General features: G+C 51.5%; 2 protein-coding genes across 2 annotated transcripts; one reads left to right on the top strand and one right to left on the bottom strand.

Moving 5' to 3' along the window:
- Nucleotides 1-399: 399 nt before the first annotated feature.
- On the top strand, nt 400-8,345 carry GLOTRDRAFT_44259 (OPT-domain-containing protein; the record flags this gene model as incomplete). Its single annotated transcript, XM_007869036.1, has 14 exons — nt 400-510; nt 567-700; nt 769-802; nt 860-1,150; nt 1,198-1,306; nt 1,356-1,396; nt 1,444-1,859; nt 1,914-2,054; nt 2,108-2,316; nt 2,375-2,641; nt 7,239-7,426; nt 7,490-7,583; nt 7,643-7,744; nt 7,801-8,345. 14 exons carry the CDS (start codon nt 400-402, stop codon nt 8,343-8,345), a joined length of 2,682 nt encoding a protein of 893 aa, XP_007867227.1.
- GLOTRDRAFT_62667 (MFS general substrate transporter) lies at nt 8,078-11,167 on the bottom strand. Its single transcript, XM_007869288.1, has 7 exons — nt 10,937-11,167; nt 10,783-10,816; nt 10,230-10,726; nt 9,568-10,171; nt 9,392-9,515; nt 8,927-9,339; nt 8,078-8,865 (listed from the first exon to the last, which is right to left on the bottom strand). The coding sequence occupies exons 1-7, from the start codon at nt 11,032-11,034 to the stop codon at nt 8,611-8,613; spliced, it is 2,025 nt and encodes a 674-aa protein (XP_007867479.1). The 5' UTR covers nt 11,035-11,167; the 3' UTR covers nt 8,078-8,610.
- Nucleotides 11,168-17,886: the final 6,719 nt, after the last annotated feature.

Here is a 17,886-nt window from a genome sequence, read left to right as displayed (position 1 = left end):
TAAGCTTAAGACTGCGAGGGTGGCGTCGACGTCCCTCTAGGCTGGTCTGCGTCTGTCATGACTTTGTTGGCATGGATAAGGTATGCTGCCACCTTCAGAGTCGAGTGTCGAGTTGGAACCTTTGCGTGGCTGCAGAGAGCGCACCAGAATCCCGGAATCCCGTCCTAGCGGTGCCTCCCAACCAGAGTTCACGGTATGTCGTTATCTGCGCATGTTCACTATGACTACAGCCTCATTCCAGTGTGGGTAGTTTCCAGCCGTCGTACTTGGTCTTCTGATAGGCTGCCTGCTATGCTTTACGAACCTATACTTCGGCCTGCAGACAGGATGGATCAGCATGTATGCCCCTTCCACTCTCAAGGCTATGGTTAAGATTCGTAATGATCCTCCGTCGCAAGGATGTCGCTGCAATCCGCTCTCATTGGTTTCCTTATATCGCGGCTGCTACCGCGACCAATGACCCCACAGGAGAACATTGTTCTGCAGACCACGGCCGTGGCGACGGGAACTGTATGCACATCATGTTCTGGACGGAACAAAACAGCCAGCTGACTGACCAACGATAGATGCCTCTTGCTGCGGGATTCGTAGGCATTCTACCGGCTCTCGGTCTCCTGGATGAAGAAAGGGACGGTACCCCTCCCGTGCACCTATCATGGGTTGCGGCTATAGGATGGTCCTGCGCAGTTGCGTTCTTCGGGTACATAATACCACATATCCTGATCAGTCTATGGACGATTAACCTCTTGGGCTTGGTCATGGTTACAGGGTCTTCCTCTCTCCTCCGATCCGGAAACAGGTGGTATGCACGCCCCCATCTCACGGCGCCCTACTTTATTGTTATCATGACGTACTCTAGATTATTGAGGAGCAACTCCCTTTCCCTTCGGGCACGGCGACTGCCCAGCTTATCTCGGTCCTGCATCAACTGCCGCCGCCCGATACCACCATCCGGAGGCGCCACACAGGCTACCGGGCTTTGACGGTCGAAGACGCGGACGAGCACGACCATGCGTATGAAGGACCACTGCCTGACACACCCACCGTCTCCGACATCGTTGAATCAGCCGACCCGCCCGTGCGCGAGTATGTCCAGCAGGAGAGCTGGGTGGCCTTGTTCTGGAGCTTTGTTGCTTCGGGCGTTATGACTGTCAGTGCCAAGTAAGTAGAGTAAGGTATATGCTAACCTGTAGACAGCTTGCAGCGTACTTTTTTCCCATCGTTTTCTCAATACCTCTATTCGGGAACTACCTAGCCAGGGAATGGCTCTGGTCTTTCACACCCAGCCTTTCGTACATCGGTCAAGGTCCGCATCCTCGCTCACATTTCATCTCCCTCCACTTACCGCATCCTAGGTATCATAATGGGCTTCCCCACCACGCTCAGCATGAACCTCGTGAGCCCCCTTCCTCCTTCGTACCGCACTCACTCACGCCTGCAAAGGGCATGCTGGTCGGCTGGGGTGTGCTGTCCCCGCTCTCAAAATACAACGGCTGGGCCCCGGACGCGGTGGGCGACATGACCGCCGGTGCGCGCGGCTGGATCCTCTGGACGTCCCTCGCGATCATGTGCGCAGACAGCTTCGTCTCGCTCCTCCCCGTCGTCGCCGAGTTCGTCGCGAAGGAGATGCGTATACGCAGGCGTCGCGCCAGCGGGGTGCACGTGTCGGAGCATGATAAAGATGATAACGAGGTGGAGACAGAGGATAGGCTGGTGCCGAATAGCTGGGTGCTGTGGGGCCTCGGGGCGAGTGTTGTGCTGGGCATTTTCCTTGTGTGGTTTATTTTTGGGAAAGAGGGGATCACGCCATGGGCTACGGTGGTAGGGTTCATCATGGGCGGGCTGCTCAGCATCCTGGGGTAAGAAGCTAGATCCGTTGATGCCTGTACAAAATTCTGATGCTGGACGGACAGAGTGCGTGCTCTTGGGGAGACAGATTTGAACCCTGTCAGCGGACTGGGTAAGATCAGCCAGCTACTCTTCGCCATTATTCAGCCCGGCAATATTGTGGCGAACATCATCGCTGGTGGAGTGGCGGAAGCCGGCGCGCAACAGTGCGTTTACATCTCATCCCGCCTTGCCTGTTCTTTGCTGACATTGACTATAGGGCGGGTGATCTGATGCAGGACTTGAAAACCGGTCACCTCATTCATGCGTCCCCGAGGGCGCAATTCTACGGGCAGCTGATCGGCTCGGCTTTGTCTATTGTCGTGACGTCCACTGCATACAGTCTGTACAGCAAAGCGTACGCAATACCAGGGCCGTCATTCCCCGCACCGACAGCGTACGTCTGGCTCAGCCTAGCACGTTTGCTTCGTGAGTAGCCTAGTACCCGTGAGTCTTCAATCTCTCCAAAACTAAACTATGATTGCAGGGGATGGCCAACTACCAGCGAAGAGCGGAGTGTTCATGCTTGCTTTCGCAATCGTATTCGGCGCAGTAGCCGGCTTCAAAACCTACGCCGTGCGTCACCAGCTGCCCTACTCCAAATGGATCCCCTCCGGCGTAGCGTTCGCCATCGGCTTCCTCAACACGCCCTCGTTCTCCCTCGCCCGGTTGGTCGGGGGCATCACGGAATACGTGTACCATAGACGCGTCGTCAAAGACGGCCACGATATCAGGTTGATAATCATAGCGAGCGGTTTTGTGCTTGGCGAGGGCGTTATAAGCGTTGTATCTTTAGTTTTGCGGACTTTCGGCGTCGGGGCTGCGAGTTGCTGGGGTTGCGGGCACGGGCTTTGTGCTGGGTGTCCTGCTTCATAGACTTACTCATTTTCGGTATGGGTTCATCATCATTTAGAGTGTCGTCGATGTTTGTAATAGTACAGTAACGTAGCACCGATCGCGAATATCTTCCAACTTCAATTGGTGCATACGCATTACCATGCCTCCTCAGTGCTGCTGACCGAGCCCATAGCTGTTCTCTAGGTCTTCGGGAGGTACCTTGGCTCGCTCATCCTTCCCGGCTGCATTGCCTCGGTCAGGTAATTCCAGAAGTATAGGGGGTCCCTAGTGGTGTCTGTGCAGCAATCATCGGCGCGAGAGTATATAACGAGACTTACGGTTGGTACAGACCCTGTTACAGGGCCGGGGTCCAATATTGAGAACGTCACCGGGGCGGTGTCCATGGCTCGTCGAATATGCGCACGGGAGTTTAGACTGGGGTACAATCGCTCAGAATCAAGAGGATGCGCTAGATAGCGTACCTGAATGCTCACGTGGTTAAAAGCGAAAGTGAAAATACTGCTTCCAGTTATGAGTATGACATTACTCTGCATGGAGGAAGCTTACATTTCGGAAGCATCAAGAAAGGTGCGATCCAGATGTCTGTATCGTCAGAAAAGGTTTGACTGGGAAATTACAGAGGACAGGTATCCTACCAGTCCTGGGGGACAAGGCAAGCTGGTTATTTCCGGATGGTAAGAGGCCTCGTCTGAGAGAGAAAAGATGTCCAGAACCCACCAGGAGCACTATTGCGATTGAACATATGCTAAGGATACATCGGCTTATATAAAATCACGAGAGTATGCAATCATCGTACCTTATGAGAAGCCCAGTTTCTATTTCTGTCCTTAGCGGAGTTGACGGGAAAGAGGCGCCGCTGCCACTCACGTATGCTCCAAAGCATCAGCTTATCAAGTATTCTTCTTGTGCTGAGCATGCAAGAAATCACTCTGATATAAGACATTGCTCTAAGCAGGGGGAAGTTGCAGCGGATCACATACCTCTTGACTTGGGATCTCTTAGATCGGAGAACGACGCAGAGCGCTACCGTATTGAAGACTTCCGCGAGGGCGACAAGAGTAAAAGTAGGCGCTAAGACCAGCAAAGGATTCTGAAAGATCCTTGGATATATTCGCTGCCCGGAAAGGACCATAAGAGCAATGCCCCTGGCTATCTTCGCCCCTACTCCTGCCCAGCCGAGTATAGCGAGCACAAGACGGCGGGACAGCATGTATACCCTGTGAGTAAAGAACAGCTTCGATGGTTTTCAATATAAATGCGTCAGGCGAGCGAGTAATCGAAGATCGAACCTACCTGCACAAGGGATGATGACAGCAGTTCCATGCTGAGCAAAGTGACAAAGGCTCCCAGCTCCGGCGCACCAGCGCGAACTAAGATATCCGCAGGGTTAATAATGCTAACCCCGTAGAAGTATATCCACATGGAAATGGTGTGGATAACATCTATAACTCTGGATTACTATGTGTGAATCAGTGATTCCACATTTCGGTCATAACATCATACACGATAGACGCTACCTGAAGGGTAAATGAGTCGAAGCTAGAGGCCGACAAATACGGCGGACTCACGAAGAGCCGAAGCTTCACATTATCTCTTTGGATGCATTGCTCGTTTTGTGATTTGTAGTAGTCGTAGGACTGAGACAGGACAATGCCAAACAAGCACGAAGCGAGAACACAGCCAATCTCGACCGCACCCTGGCTGGCCGTGTCAGCAACGGACATGGATAAAGGAAAGGATGTCGTCGCGCACTCTCCGTCGCTCTGCGTGGGTTTATATCTATCGAACTCGGGAGTTCGCATCACAGAAGAAGATGAGTATGTCAGATGAAAGGGCATGAACACTGCGGAGTTGTGATGTCGAAGAGACGCGGATACGGAGTTGGTCTGAACGGCGTGACAGCCTGGCAGGAATACTACTACTAGTATCTCCAAGGAGCCAAGCCTGAGCTATTTCACACTGCGTCGAGTCGCGGGGGCCAGACCAGCGTTGACTGCAAAGTGAGCTCGAGATTGACGAGCGCGCCAGATTAGGACCGGTCACCGTTATCGGGAGCGCGAATCAAACTCAACATCCGTACCGAGGATATACAAGGCAAACTTGGGGTTAACAGACTCGCGTTTATACCAGTACAGTAGAGTCCAACAGATTACCTTACAAGTTCAGATGGTGCATACTCGTTGTTTCGCCTCAGTGCTGCTGGCCCAGTCCAACGTTGTTCTCCAGGTCTTGGGGAGGAAACTTGGCAGCATCATCGGCGTCGGCTGCGTTTCTGCCCCGGTTAGGTAACTCCAGAAGTATAGGGGGACCCTGGTCTTCACTAAACATTGGTTATGTGAACAAGTCGACAGCAAGACTAACGGTTGGCACAACCCCTGCAACAGGCTCAGAGTCCAGGATTGAGAACGTGACTGGAGTGTTCTCCATGGCTCGTCGAATATGCGCGCGGGAGTTCAGACTGGAACACGAACGCTCAGGAATGAGGAAGTGGGTCGAATTCTGCCAGAGTACTCACGAACTAAGCAGCGAGAGTGAAAATACTAGTTTGAGTCAGAGGTATCCTATTGCTTGGCGCAGTGACTCACGTTTGGGAAGTATCGCGAAAGGCACGGCCCAGATTTCTACATCGTTGGAAGACATCTGAGCGAGTAATCACAGAGTAGAGCAGCTGTCCCACCAGTTCTGGGCGAAAAAACAAGCTGGACTCCGGATGGTAAGAGACATCGGTCTACAGAGCCGGAAAGATCAAAGCTTACCAGGAGGACAACCAGTATCGAACATATGCTAGGGAGCAATCAGTTTAATCTGGACCGGGACAGTTCGCTGCCACCAGACCTTATGAGAAGACCCGTCTCTGTACCTGTTTTTAGCAGAGGCAACGGGAAAGAGGCGCCGCTTATACTCACGTATACTCCATAGCATCAGTTTATCAATGACTTTCTTGGTCCTAAGTCGACAAGAAGGTAGTTCACCATGAGGATGTTGCTCTACGCGGAGACGAGTCCCTATGAATTGCACACCTCCGGATTTGCGCTCTCCTGGATCGGAGCACAACGCAGAGAGTGACCGTGTTGAAGACTTCTACCACAGCAACAGCAGCAAAAGCGGGCATCACAACTAGTACAGGGTTCTGAAGCACTCCTGCATCTGTCTGAGGTCCGAGAAGGATGAAAATGATAAGCAACCGCGCTAGCTTCACGCTTGCGCGTACGCAGCCGAGCACTGCGATTACGAGGCGGCGGGATAGCATATACACTCTGTGAGAAAAAAACAGCTTTGACGGCGTGCTATCTCAATCAACCCGGCTCGCAAGCGAGAGAGAAGCTGACCTGTACAAGGGAAGACGACAATAGTTCCATGCTGAACACGGTGACCAGGGCTCCCAGCTCCGGCGCACCAGTGCGAGCCAAAGTATCCCCAGGATGGACAATGCTAACCCCATATAAGTAAATCCACATGGAAATGGCGTGGACAACATCTATGATTCTGGATTTCATTGTGAGAATCAGCGATTCCACATTTCAGACCGTACACAATAGACGCCGTCTGCGAGGTAATTAGTGGAGGATAGGGCACAACGCATGTGGTGCACTCACAAAGAGGCGAAGTCGGAAGCTATCTTTTGGGACGCCTTGTTCCGTCTGTGATTTATAGTAGTCATAGGACTGAGGCAGGACGACACCGAACAAGCACGAAGCGAGAAAACACCCAATCTCAACAGCACCTTGGGTGGCCGTGTCAGCGACGGACATGGGGAAAGGTGAGGACGCTGTCGAGTACGCCCCATCCTTAAGTCGCTCGGCGTGGGTGTCTATCTATTGAACCCCAACAGACTGCATCAGAGACCATGATGAGCATGTCAATCCAAAGGACATGAACACTGCGGAATCGTGATGTCTAAGAGACGCGTATACAGAACCTTGGTTCTTCCGAACGAGATGGTAGGCACAGGCAGTGATACTACTATCTCCAGGGAGTCAAGCTTGAGTATTTCACCGTGCAATAAGTGGCAGGAGACTAAGACCAGCGTTGGATGCAAAGTGGTCTAGGCTGGCAACTACTTCAGATAAACACCGGCCACCATAGGCAGGAGAGGATTGCTCGCCTATCAACTGGATATTGAGGAGACGCCATTTAAAAGTCTAAGGCAGGAGTTATCGGGAGTGTGAACTCGACATATATACAGGAAGCAACCCAAGCCAGGGCCAGGACTGCATGTAGAGACCTGTTTGTGATTACCAGTAACATGTCAATACTGGTTGGACTTAGACTTGTACCGGATTACCTTTGTCCAAGCCTGCTGCGAGACACGTACCTCCACGTCACGACACAAGGCTCAGCAACTATAGCATGACGTCTATTGCGCGTCTTCAGACTGCAAGTCCATCCTCGTCGTCTTCCTTTGGATCGGCATCGTAACAGACACTAAGCCTCCGTGGTCTGACTTGAAGTCGTCGACATCGTCCAGGACAAAGAAGCTCGGTGGATCTAAGCGAACATGTCTCGCGTGGCGCTGGCAAGCATCCCTGCCTTGACCTTCTACAAGGACGAGCTCACCGCAGCCCGACGAGGCGACCCTATTCCGCAATTGACATGCATAGGCAAGGCTTGCCGATTTTACACGCCCGATGTTGTGAGATGTACGAACTCGGGCGGCAGCGGTACGGACGTGGATTGGAAAGTAAGTGCAGCCTTAAGCTTTGCAAGCTCGTCCGGGACCGTCTTTTGCTGATTACTATGGCAGTGTGAAGCGGAGTTGCCGGAAGCCCTGCGTTTTGGGAGAGTGCAAGTGTCCTGTGAAGGATGGTCGGGGCCGGGTGACCCGTATGTCCTCAAAGGTATGTGCATAGTCCTGCAATGCTCAACCCCTAGTAATCAACATCCAATCTTGCACTAGAATCATGCGGATTGGAATACCGCCTAGTCGAGGTTCCGGGAGCCCTTCGCAGCGATAGAGATGGAACTCGCATGCCCTCCCGACTGGCGCAATCATTTAGCGGTGCGCATATATCTCGCCATGGTGGTCTCCGGCATAGTACTCAACATCCCATCCAGCTGATAACATCGCGAGCACTGTCTTCATGATTCTGTGGCTCGCATTCCTTGTCCTGATACTGTACAACATACTCAAAAACTGTCTACGCCGACCCGGCACCACGGGACCATCCACCCCTAGGGCTCCAGGCTGGGGCGGAGGCTGGGGTGGTGGAGGCACCAACTCCTGGTTCAACTCCGGCCCTCACGACCCTTCAGATCCCCCTCCACCCTACAGCAAGTCGCCCCAACAGCCTTCCTCCGCAGACTCCACCTGGGGTGGTTACAGACCTGGATTCTGGACGGGGGCAGCCCTCGGTGCCCTTGGGACAGGATTGTACAACAGGATGCGAGATCCTGGCGACCGCCCACGCGCTCAGGCGTACGACTGGGAGAGGGAGAGGACAGCTCCACCGGGCGTCTTTGGAGGGTCGAGGTATAGTACCCCTGGGTTCGCTGGTGTGCGACGCCCGAATTCCAATTATGATGATCGCGGCGAGGGATCATCCTCCGGCTTAGGGTCTATGAGGCGTAGTACGGGCTATGGCGGTTCCTCAGTGCGATGAGAGATACCCCGAATCTTCCTATCTCTGACATATCTGGGTTTTGCGGATTGTACCCTGTATGAGAAGGAACGCATATTGAATTATAAATATACGAGTACTGTCTTGTCTATAGTACAAAGTTAAAGCCATTACGCTAGTGTACAGTGAAACGCTGACTACCAACAACCCGATACAATAACCAAGCTAATAATGTGCATACCGTGATGTCTACATTCTAATGCGACTCGATAGATAGCCACCTTCTCGTCTAATTGAGCGACCGAATTTACGGCGAGCCAGAGCTCGACGAAGCCACAGGAGCGGGTCGTCGCGAGATATCCTTGCTGACCCTCGATCTACCCCGTTCAATGTCCGCGTCGAGCTGCGCCCTCTTGGCTTTCCGCTTCGCCTTGAGGTCAGCAGCAGGACGGACCATAAATATCATGAGCAGAGACACCAGCAAGATCGCTCCCGCCGACGTAAAGATTGCCTTCGGATAATCCGCGACAGTGCCGCCGTAGATCGCAGCAAAGAGCATTGGCTGAGGTCAAGGAAATCCGCTGAGTCGACATGTCTCCAAGTACGCAAAGAGTGATGCTCACCCCGAGAATCATCTGCCCAATAGCCTGCAAGCTCGCAATGGCACCGAACAGATGCCCACTTCCGGCTTTATCCACCTCCGGCTGGCCATGGGCCTGAATCTGCATAATACACAGCGCGAGGCTCTGCCCTGAGGGTACCACCCCGCTCGCGAAGCTGCTCAAGCTCGTAAAGCCCACGAACATCGCCTGGGACGCGAAGCTGTCGTCGATGGGGCCCATGGACACCAGCACCTGCGAAAGCATGTCCATGGCGAGAGAGAATCGGACGAGGACCATGTCGAAGTGCGCCTCGTGGGACAGTGCGGACAGTGTTGGCTTGTCTGATTTCTTGACAGCCACCGGGACGGTAGCAACAGTACCCGTGCTAGACGCCTTGGCTGGTTTGGGCTTGGGCTTGAACATGGCAATAATGACTACGGCAACGCCCTGTGAATCCACAGCAGAGGCCCGCATAATACTGCTTACCTGGCATGATTAACAGCAGATTGACAGCGCGGGCACCACCAGCAAAAGAGATGTAGTAGCTCAGCTGCTCAGCGCCCCAGCCGTAAACATGTCCAGCATAGAGATACTTGATCTGCCAAATACCCTGCAGACATCATTAGTCGAGAAACAGTATAACTCAGACAGCCAGAACTTACAGTAGACAGGAAATACCCAAACAACGCGCAGGCCAAGAATGTAAGATCCCAGTTAGTCCTCGTCTTCCCTCCAGGCAGCTCCGACTTCTTGGGCAAGAAAATCGCCAGCGGCTTCAAAAAGTCCCTGAAGAACCCGATCATGCCGCCCGACTTGCCCGCAGCGACGTCCGTCGCCTTCTTCGCCGCATTCTTCTCCCGCGCCGCGCGCTTCTTCTCCTCGCTCAGGCTCTCCGGGAACACGAACGCCACGAGCAGCAGGTTCACCGCGTTGCAGCAGATCGCGACCCAGAACACGTTGGTCACCGAGGGTATGGGGTGCGCGGTGTCCGAGTTGAAGAGCGAGCTGAAGAGCGGGTGCCGGATGAGGAAGGCGCCGATCGCGGGACCTGCGGCGAAGCCGAGGTAGAACATGCCGGTGAAGCGGGAGAAGATGTGCGAGCGCGAGCCGTCGGAGGTGCAGTCGGAGACGTACGCGGTGGTCGCGCCTTGAAGAGTGGACCAGCCACCGAGTAGTCCTTCGATGAAAGGGGCGACGATCAGCAGTTTGTGCCCGTGACCGGAGAAGGGGGTGTGGGGCGTGGATACAAGGATGAATGTGAGATCACTGGAACGAAAGGTCAAGTTTAGGGGGTCAATGGAGGGAGATGAGGTGCCTTGCGTACGTGAGGAATAGACCGAGCGTCGCAATGGCGAGAACACGAGTACGGCCGTGCTGCTCGCCGAAGTGACCCCACCACCCCGTCGTAAGGGCGGACAGGGTGCCCATGATAACGGTCATCATACTCTGCAGTCGTGCCGCCCGGCTCTGCACGGCGGGATCCGAGAGACATCGTTTCGAAGGTAGATTCCTCGGGTCCTCCTCCTCGTCTTCGCTGCTCCGATTGAATGTAACGATTGCCTGCGAGCCCGAACCTGCGGCGTGCGGGCCGTAGGAAGCGGATAGATGGTCCAAAGATAGTGGGTCTAGATGGGGACCTGCGGGGTCTAGATATAGGTAAGATAGAGGAGAGGACGATGGATGTGAGAGGTTGTGGGCGGGTCGCACAGAGTGCAGACCCAGCAAGGAATTAGATTCGGTGTGGTTGTAATGATGGTGGTAGAGAGCGGAACACGATAGTTGCGTGAATACTTGTACACGAGGGGCGAGGGTCATTCCACGCTGTTGTAGCATGTTGGGCTTAACGAGGCTCGCAGGACACGGAAGGCGGTACTTACGACAAGGGATGCAACGACGACGAAAGGAACTAGCCTATGGACGCGATGTCAGAATCCATTCGCACGAGCAAAAACAACGAGGATAAGCGCGAAGAGGCGTTTGGCAGCTCAGGATCTTCACGGAACCGTGGCCCTCGGCCAAGACAGTACTCACCACAGCGGCCTGGCACGGTAGAAAGGCTTCTTCCTCTTCAACTGACCGCCCAGCAAAGGCTCTGTCTCCGAGCCTGAGCTCAGCACATCGGAAGGCATCCTAGCTTGGATGCTCGGACGACCGGATTGACTAGGTCTAGGAGTCAGCGTCGGGATGGGAGACGGCGATGGCGAGAACGCGGCGAGGTCGGACGAGATGATGGGGTCGGCGACGACGTCTACTGAGGGCTCGCGCGACATGGCTGCTGCGGTCGGCGTCGATGGTGGGGAAGAACAAGAGCGGGCACGGCGGGTGCCTGTGGGCCGAGGGGCATAACAATATTAATGTTATCAAGCATTGCGTATCAGGCGCAGTTGCGGGGAGGACTCCGTCATGGCGGGTGGCTAGGCCGCCCGGCATCCACAACTCGCCGTCGGCTCCTAATCAACGACACTCTCAGCGTATACCCTTAGAGCGCGCTTTGCGCTCTCTAACCAGGTTACGAGCTACGGGTATTGCGGCGTACTGTACGCTTGGACTCGTGAATATTTGATGCAATTACACACCGTGAAACCTGCACTGCGCTCAGGTCCAACTCTTTCATTACACCTGCATCTAACTCAGAGACAATCTTGTGATTATTGCTAGGCGATGATAGCAGATGATAGCACACCGTGCTATGGTTTGCAAAGTTTCGGCCATGAATTATACCAAAGACAGTCATAGCAACGAGAACATTTGATATGCGCACTCCGAGTCAGTTTGTGGTGAGCGCTCGCGCAACTCTGGCTAGCTGCAATCTAGTATCCCATCTGCTGCGATCTGAACCACCTCCCTATAGACAGGATTGCTCGCCTATCTACTGGATATGGAGGTGGCTTGTACCTAGCCTATATTCCACCATGCCGCCTTCCCAACCCGCGAAGGGTTTCAGACAAGGCCTAGTTCCAAAAGAGTTCAACTCATGCACTGTAGACTTGGAGAATAACACCATGCCAGCATTCTGGGTGGGATTGGCTTCCAATTTACACTGTGTTCTGACTTCAGGTTCATTGCCCAGCATATCATGCAACTGCCCAGGTCATCCACAATATTAATAGGGAAAAAGAAACAGATCACCCTGCCACTGCCTCCCTGGCCATGCTTCTATCAACCACACTGCTGCTGATGCTTGTTCTCTGGCTGCCAGGTGGAAGAGGAGAACAAAGTGTATAATGTTCAGGCAGGCCTTTACTTCATCTTCACGTAGTCCCCAAGGGTGGTGGTAATACTCAGATATGACAAACAGAAGTCTCAGATCATTCAGAAAAGGCTCCTGGAGTTGATATTGCAGCGTCTAACCACCACGGAAGACTGCCGCAGCTGCCAGCACGAAGACTCGGAATGTGCCTGAGTGGGTGGATCTCCAGCAATCAAAGAATATAACAGCCAGTGAAGGGCTCCTGACTCGTAAATAGGATCTATGCTCCCTGTTGTGACCTGTGCTTCCAAAGCATAGAGGATCATGCACTGTACACCAGGACTGCAGATTTTGCAAACAGCAGTTGGAGGGTCTCTGCATGTATAGCAGATCCCAGTGACGATGCAACGTCCGCAAGCGTCATAACTGCCTCCTTGAGCATCATAACTGCCTCCTCGAGCCTCTTACTGGTTTGAGCTCCTCTGGTGCCTATTATGCCGTGTTCCTAGCATTGGTGACCAAAAGAAGGAAAACCTTGAGGTGGGGCAGTTGGGTTTGAAATATTGTCCAGGCTGTCACAGGACAGCTAGAAGAGACTGTAGAGCTGTGGTGATGAACTGCCTCTTTCTTTCCTCTTCTTTCACTAACCGTTTGAGCATGGTGATGTGATATCCACATGTGAACACAGCTAAGGAATACGCCACCAAGATAAGGACAGGATCTGGATTTTGAAAGCCTGCTTGTTGGAATTTTGGGGTTATTGGTCGAGCTTGTGAGCTTGCGCGTGATAGGATGGGGCCGCCATAGGCTTTGACGTATCCCTTTGGACAAAAGACCCAGAACCATGCTAGTGTGAGCGAGTTGATGTTATCATGTTCACATGTGATCATATGATGTGCACATGTTTGCACACCTGTCCAGTTGTGCATGCATGCACCCTGGTGCAAACAGATGTACTTGAGTGTCATGACATTACTCAGGCATATGTCCAAAAATTGACCTTTAAGCACATGAGTGAATCCCTTCACTAGGCAGCACACATCTCCATTCAATCTCACCAGATTTGACATACACCCACTTTGCACAGCCATTGCACAGCCACATTGCCAAAGAGGTTCTTCCGATTGAGTGCAATATCATGCAGTTTCCTGTGATCCCACTCATGTGATCGCAATCTTTCAGGCTCCTATTCAACACTTGGGTCTCATAGTAGACCAGTTCTGATTGCCCCATGGGTTCCAGGTCTCCACTGCCACTGGCCTCCACTGCCTGCTGCATTCAACTCCCCCTTCCTTCACCATACTACTGTATGCCCCCCCTTCTCCCCGTAAGGATCTTTGCTAACCTCTAATGTAGTGCAAACCAATTTCCTACTTACTCTCATACCTCACACCACTTTTCTGTACTATATACCAATGTCTAAATCCAAACCACATTTCCCACCCCCCCTCCATGCCTGTCTGTCTTCTAGCAACCTCCTTACCTGTCACCATGAATGTGGTTCAAAATTTCTGCACTGCTTACCAGCTGCTCTTGCCAATTATGTCTGACTCACTATACTCACCCAAATAGGCGATTGCCAAAGACTGTGTGTACAAGGTGATGGGAGGGGTTTCATACTCAAAATGGATTGTCACATGAGTCCAAGCAGCTGAACACCTTGACACTGATGAATCTTTGTGAGCCTGCATGAGGTTTATGGATTTGATATTCATTCCTGGACCGTAGTATACATCAGAAGTAGGATATAATGACATTATTATCCTACATGAATCATCCTGAATGGTTAAAGAACTGCTTGAATATGAGGGCAAAATAATGGACCATAATGTTCACTAATTAGATTGGGGACAAACCTGAACCATATAATTATACATGATGGGATAATGGATATAATATGCCATGATCATGGGATATTATATGTGATCATGTATAATTTACTATGGAGGGTTTTCCTGATGGAGGTGCTTAGGTCCTGCCAACAAGGAATGAGGTGAGGGGCATTCACTGACAGCCCATAGGTCACTTTGTGTAGCAACACACAAGGGTCTGTGAGTTGGAGCACCTGCCTGATCCCCATGCTGCTTCTGAGAACGTCTGCCCCATGAGATGAACCCAAGCAGTGCCTTGACCAACCAGCCCATAGGCCGCTGTGTGTAGCATCTCATAAGGGTCAACCAGCCCAAGCATCTGGGTCAAGCTCAGCCTGAAGCTGCGCAGTCCCAAAGGAAGTGTGAGGGAGGAATGTGAGCTTACCTGCCATTGCTCAAGAGGGGCCTTGAGGGTTTGTGGGTGGTTGGGAAAGGCAGGGAGGTTTTGAGTCGCACAAGGAATGGGGCATTACTCACCACCACACATGATAATGCTGATGAGTGGAGTTTGAATATGAGCTGTGATAGGAAGGACCACGTGGCAGGTGGCAAGTCCTCGCATCGTTGTATAATGGGGCAGTGGGGATAGTGATTGCATTTGCATTATGAAAAAAATGGGATGTGTGGCTGGGAATGTGGTCCTTGTAATGTGAAATGATTATATACTCTAGGGAAAGCAATTTATAGACCATTTGTTCCCGCAGACGTCAGGATTTGCCAGCCTACAGTTCAACCTCTGCTCATTAGCATGGCTGACCTCTCAGTTGAGCTATGGATGCAAAAAAAATCTTGAAGCTTATTATGAGGTGTTGGATGTATATAGACTGCTACTTAATAAGTTAAGCTACAATTTGTCTCCTGGGTTCAGGTGTTGTGAGCTTGACCCAAAATCAGCCCCCTATGGGAATCACTTCGACCATCCCCTCAACTCTGTGTTGGTGCTAAAGCAATTGAAAAGCTAATAGATAGTGATACAGCTGTACAGTACAGTATATGCTATTTGTGTAACCATGACACTTGGCACTTGGAATTTGTATGGTGGGACCGAAAAGGCGGGCACAACTTGGGGTAGCTATGCTCAAGCTTCAGCTTCAAAGCCCAGTCTTTGAGCAGGGAAATTCTGACATTTCAAGGCAAAACATCGTGGATTTCACACATAGATGTCCCATACCATCTATACTCTAATGCAGTGCAATTCTTTACAATAAATTCACTACATTACGCACTGGTCCAGCCACAGTAACCACATTTGGGTTGAGCCACATGGCTCCTCCCTTTTTCTTTTTCTTTTTCTTTTTAGTCATGCAGTGTTATCATTAGCGAGCCCGAGGAATGGCTCTCCCACAAAAGCACTTTGATTGGTCACATGACTATATCACCTGACTGTGGCAGATTAGATGCAGCAGCATGATATTCATTGCTATTTTAGGTAGTTCACAGGCCCATGTCACTGTTATCGCAGAGTAGCACACCCCAGCATCAGCAGGCCAAGTCGAAGCGTCAAGAAGTGTAGATGTGATTGGGTGAAGCTAGTGCAGATGCGTGCATGTGAGTGAAATCATGGGGCCACTTGTTTGCATGTGTTTGCGCATGTGCACACATGAAATCAAGTGCTGGTGGATGCATTCATCAAATCACAAATGTGACTACGTGCACGTTCATGAATACATAAAAAATGGTATTTTGTCCAATACTGTCGGTCATAATAGGTGGATGTAGCAGGTGGATGTTTATGTGGAACTCATATATAGTCACTGTATCTGCTCTTTGTATGGTATGCAATTGCCCTTTGGGCAACCGACCACCTGGGGCAAGCGCGCTCAATCTACGTTTGCCAGGATTCTTTCAACACTGCTGTGTCGTTGTGCTCAGGGCAAAATATGGCAAGCAGAAGGGGGATAATGAGATGGCCCCATTTACCCCAGCTCTCATCAGCTAACCCATCTGTGGTCATCCCAGCCCTTTCAGCATGAGAATTCATCGCCAAAAGTCTCTATGACCATCTGGAGGGTGAACGGTGATAGCGCTGATATGCACTGACACACAACAACCACCAAAGAACATGGGAAAATAACCCAACACACCCAGCAGTATGGGTGGAGGCAGTCTGAGACCACTGAAGGGTATAAAGTAGTTCGAGGGCAAAAGGAGGAATAAGGTGATGTAGGGTAGTCCACAGGAAGACCTAGAAAAATAAAACAAAGCCTTGACGCCTGAAACAAACATGAATCAAAGCTCTGGCATATTTATCTCCAAAGAATCAAAAATAAACAAAGGTCGCAAGCACCGACACCTAGCGTAGGATTGTGCTCACAGGGACAGAAATTGCTAGAGAGACTTGGTTGATTTTATTTTGCTATGTAATACTCACGGGAGCTGATATTTTGATGGCAGAGATAAATTGATCGATGAGTCAGGCCTATTGGCAAAGCTAGGATCTGTCATAAATCACTAAGTTCAACACTTCCAAACTTTGAGGGTCGCTAAGATGGTAACTCTGATACGCTGAGATGGTGAGGATCAAACTTGTTTTTACATTTTATACTACAGGAATGACTTTGCAACCATCTGCAAATACCCGCTGCTACCAACCCAATTGCTCAGCACTCGCCCACCACTATACCATGTACCATATGACTCCCTTGTCCCTCCATAGGCTCATCCTAGGCCCTAGAGGTTGTCCTGACGCATTGGTACCTGTCCTGAGCTGTCCTGTCACACTGCGCGACATGCCGGTGATATGCACAGACACACAACAATCACCAAGGACCAAAGGAAATAAACCTAAACCCCGTGATATGGGTGAAGGCGGTCCGAGACAACTGAAGGGTATTTAATAGTTCGAGGGGGAAAGGAGGAGTAAGACGCCGTAGGGTAGTCCATAGGAAGACCTAGAAAAATAAAACAAAACTTTGACGCCTGAAACAAACACTAATGGACGCTCCGGAGTATTTATCTCCGAAACGGCGCAAGCAAAGTCGCAAACCACGGAACCGAGTGTAGGTTCGGGCCCACGGGAGTAGAAAACGCTAAGAGGACTTGTTTAATTTTATTCCGCTATGTGAGACTCACCGGTGATAAGCCTCAGGATTGTCTGACCCCCGAAAACGCGGACTCAGCGCATCGTACAAGCCCTCCGGAGCTTATTCGACACAGCGCTCACATGCCTCTAGGCTTCTATGGGATCTAAAGAATTGCTCTATTTAGCTCCGGACTTCCTAGCATCCTTGAGGTGTACACGGACCCATTCCACGATTTATCTCCGCAAACAGGAGCTCCGGAGCGACTTAACCAATGCAACGTCTAGATGAATTAGCTCCGGGGCCCGCGGGAACTTCTATCGAGGGGCGTCGTCCTCATGCCCACCCTCCAGCACTCACTCCCCCTCATTTCCGTCAAGATACCGAAGGTGCGGACGTATACGAGTCACCATGAGGTCAGCATCAGTCAGCAAGCGGCCGGAGGTAATTAGCACGTGACCGGCGCGTCGCACAGAGTGATGGGACCGCTTGGATCAGGTGGCAGAGCGTCAAGGCGACTTCTAGGGGTTGGGACGAGCAAGTAGGAGTGCAAGGGAGTCGTATGGTGCATGGTATAGCGGCGGCAAGTGCTGAGCAATCCTGTGGGTAGCGGCGGTTATTTGTTATTTATCTCCGGACGGTCGCAAAGCCATTCCTGTAGTATAAATTGTACAAAGTAGCGTACAGAAAAACAAGTTTCGACTTCACCATCTCAGAGAATTAGCATTACGATCTCAGCGACCCGAGAAGTTTGAAAGCGTCGAACTTAGCGAATTATAACCGATCCTAGCTTTGCCAATAGGCCTGACTCGTCGAGTGAATTATCTCCGCCATCGATTCAATTAGCTCCGGTGAGTCTCACATAGCGGAATAAAATTAAACAAGTCCTTTTAGTGTTTT

The sequence above is a fragment of the Gloeophyllum trabeum genome, assembly GCF_000344685.1.
Source record: "Gloeophyllum trabeum ATCC 11539 unplaced genomic scaffold GLOTRscaffold_00009, whole genome shotgun sequence".
NCBI lineage: Eukaryota > Fungi > Basidiomycota > Agaricomycetes > Gloeophyllales > Gloeophyllaceae > Gloeophyllum > Gloeophyllum trabeum.
The sequence above is the reverse complement of the archived record's forward strand: the minus strand, read 5'-3'. Positions and strand labels throughout refer to the sequence as shown.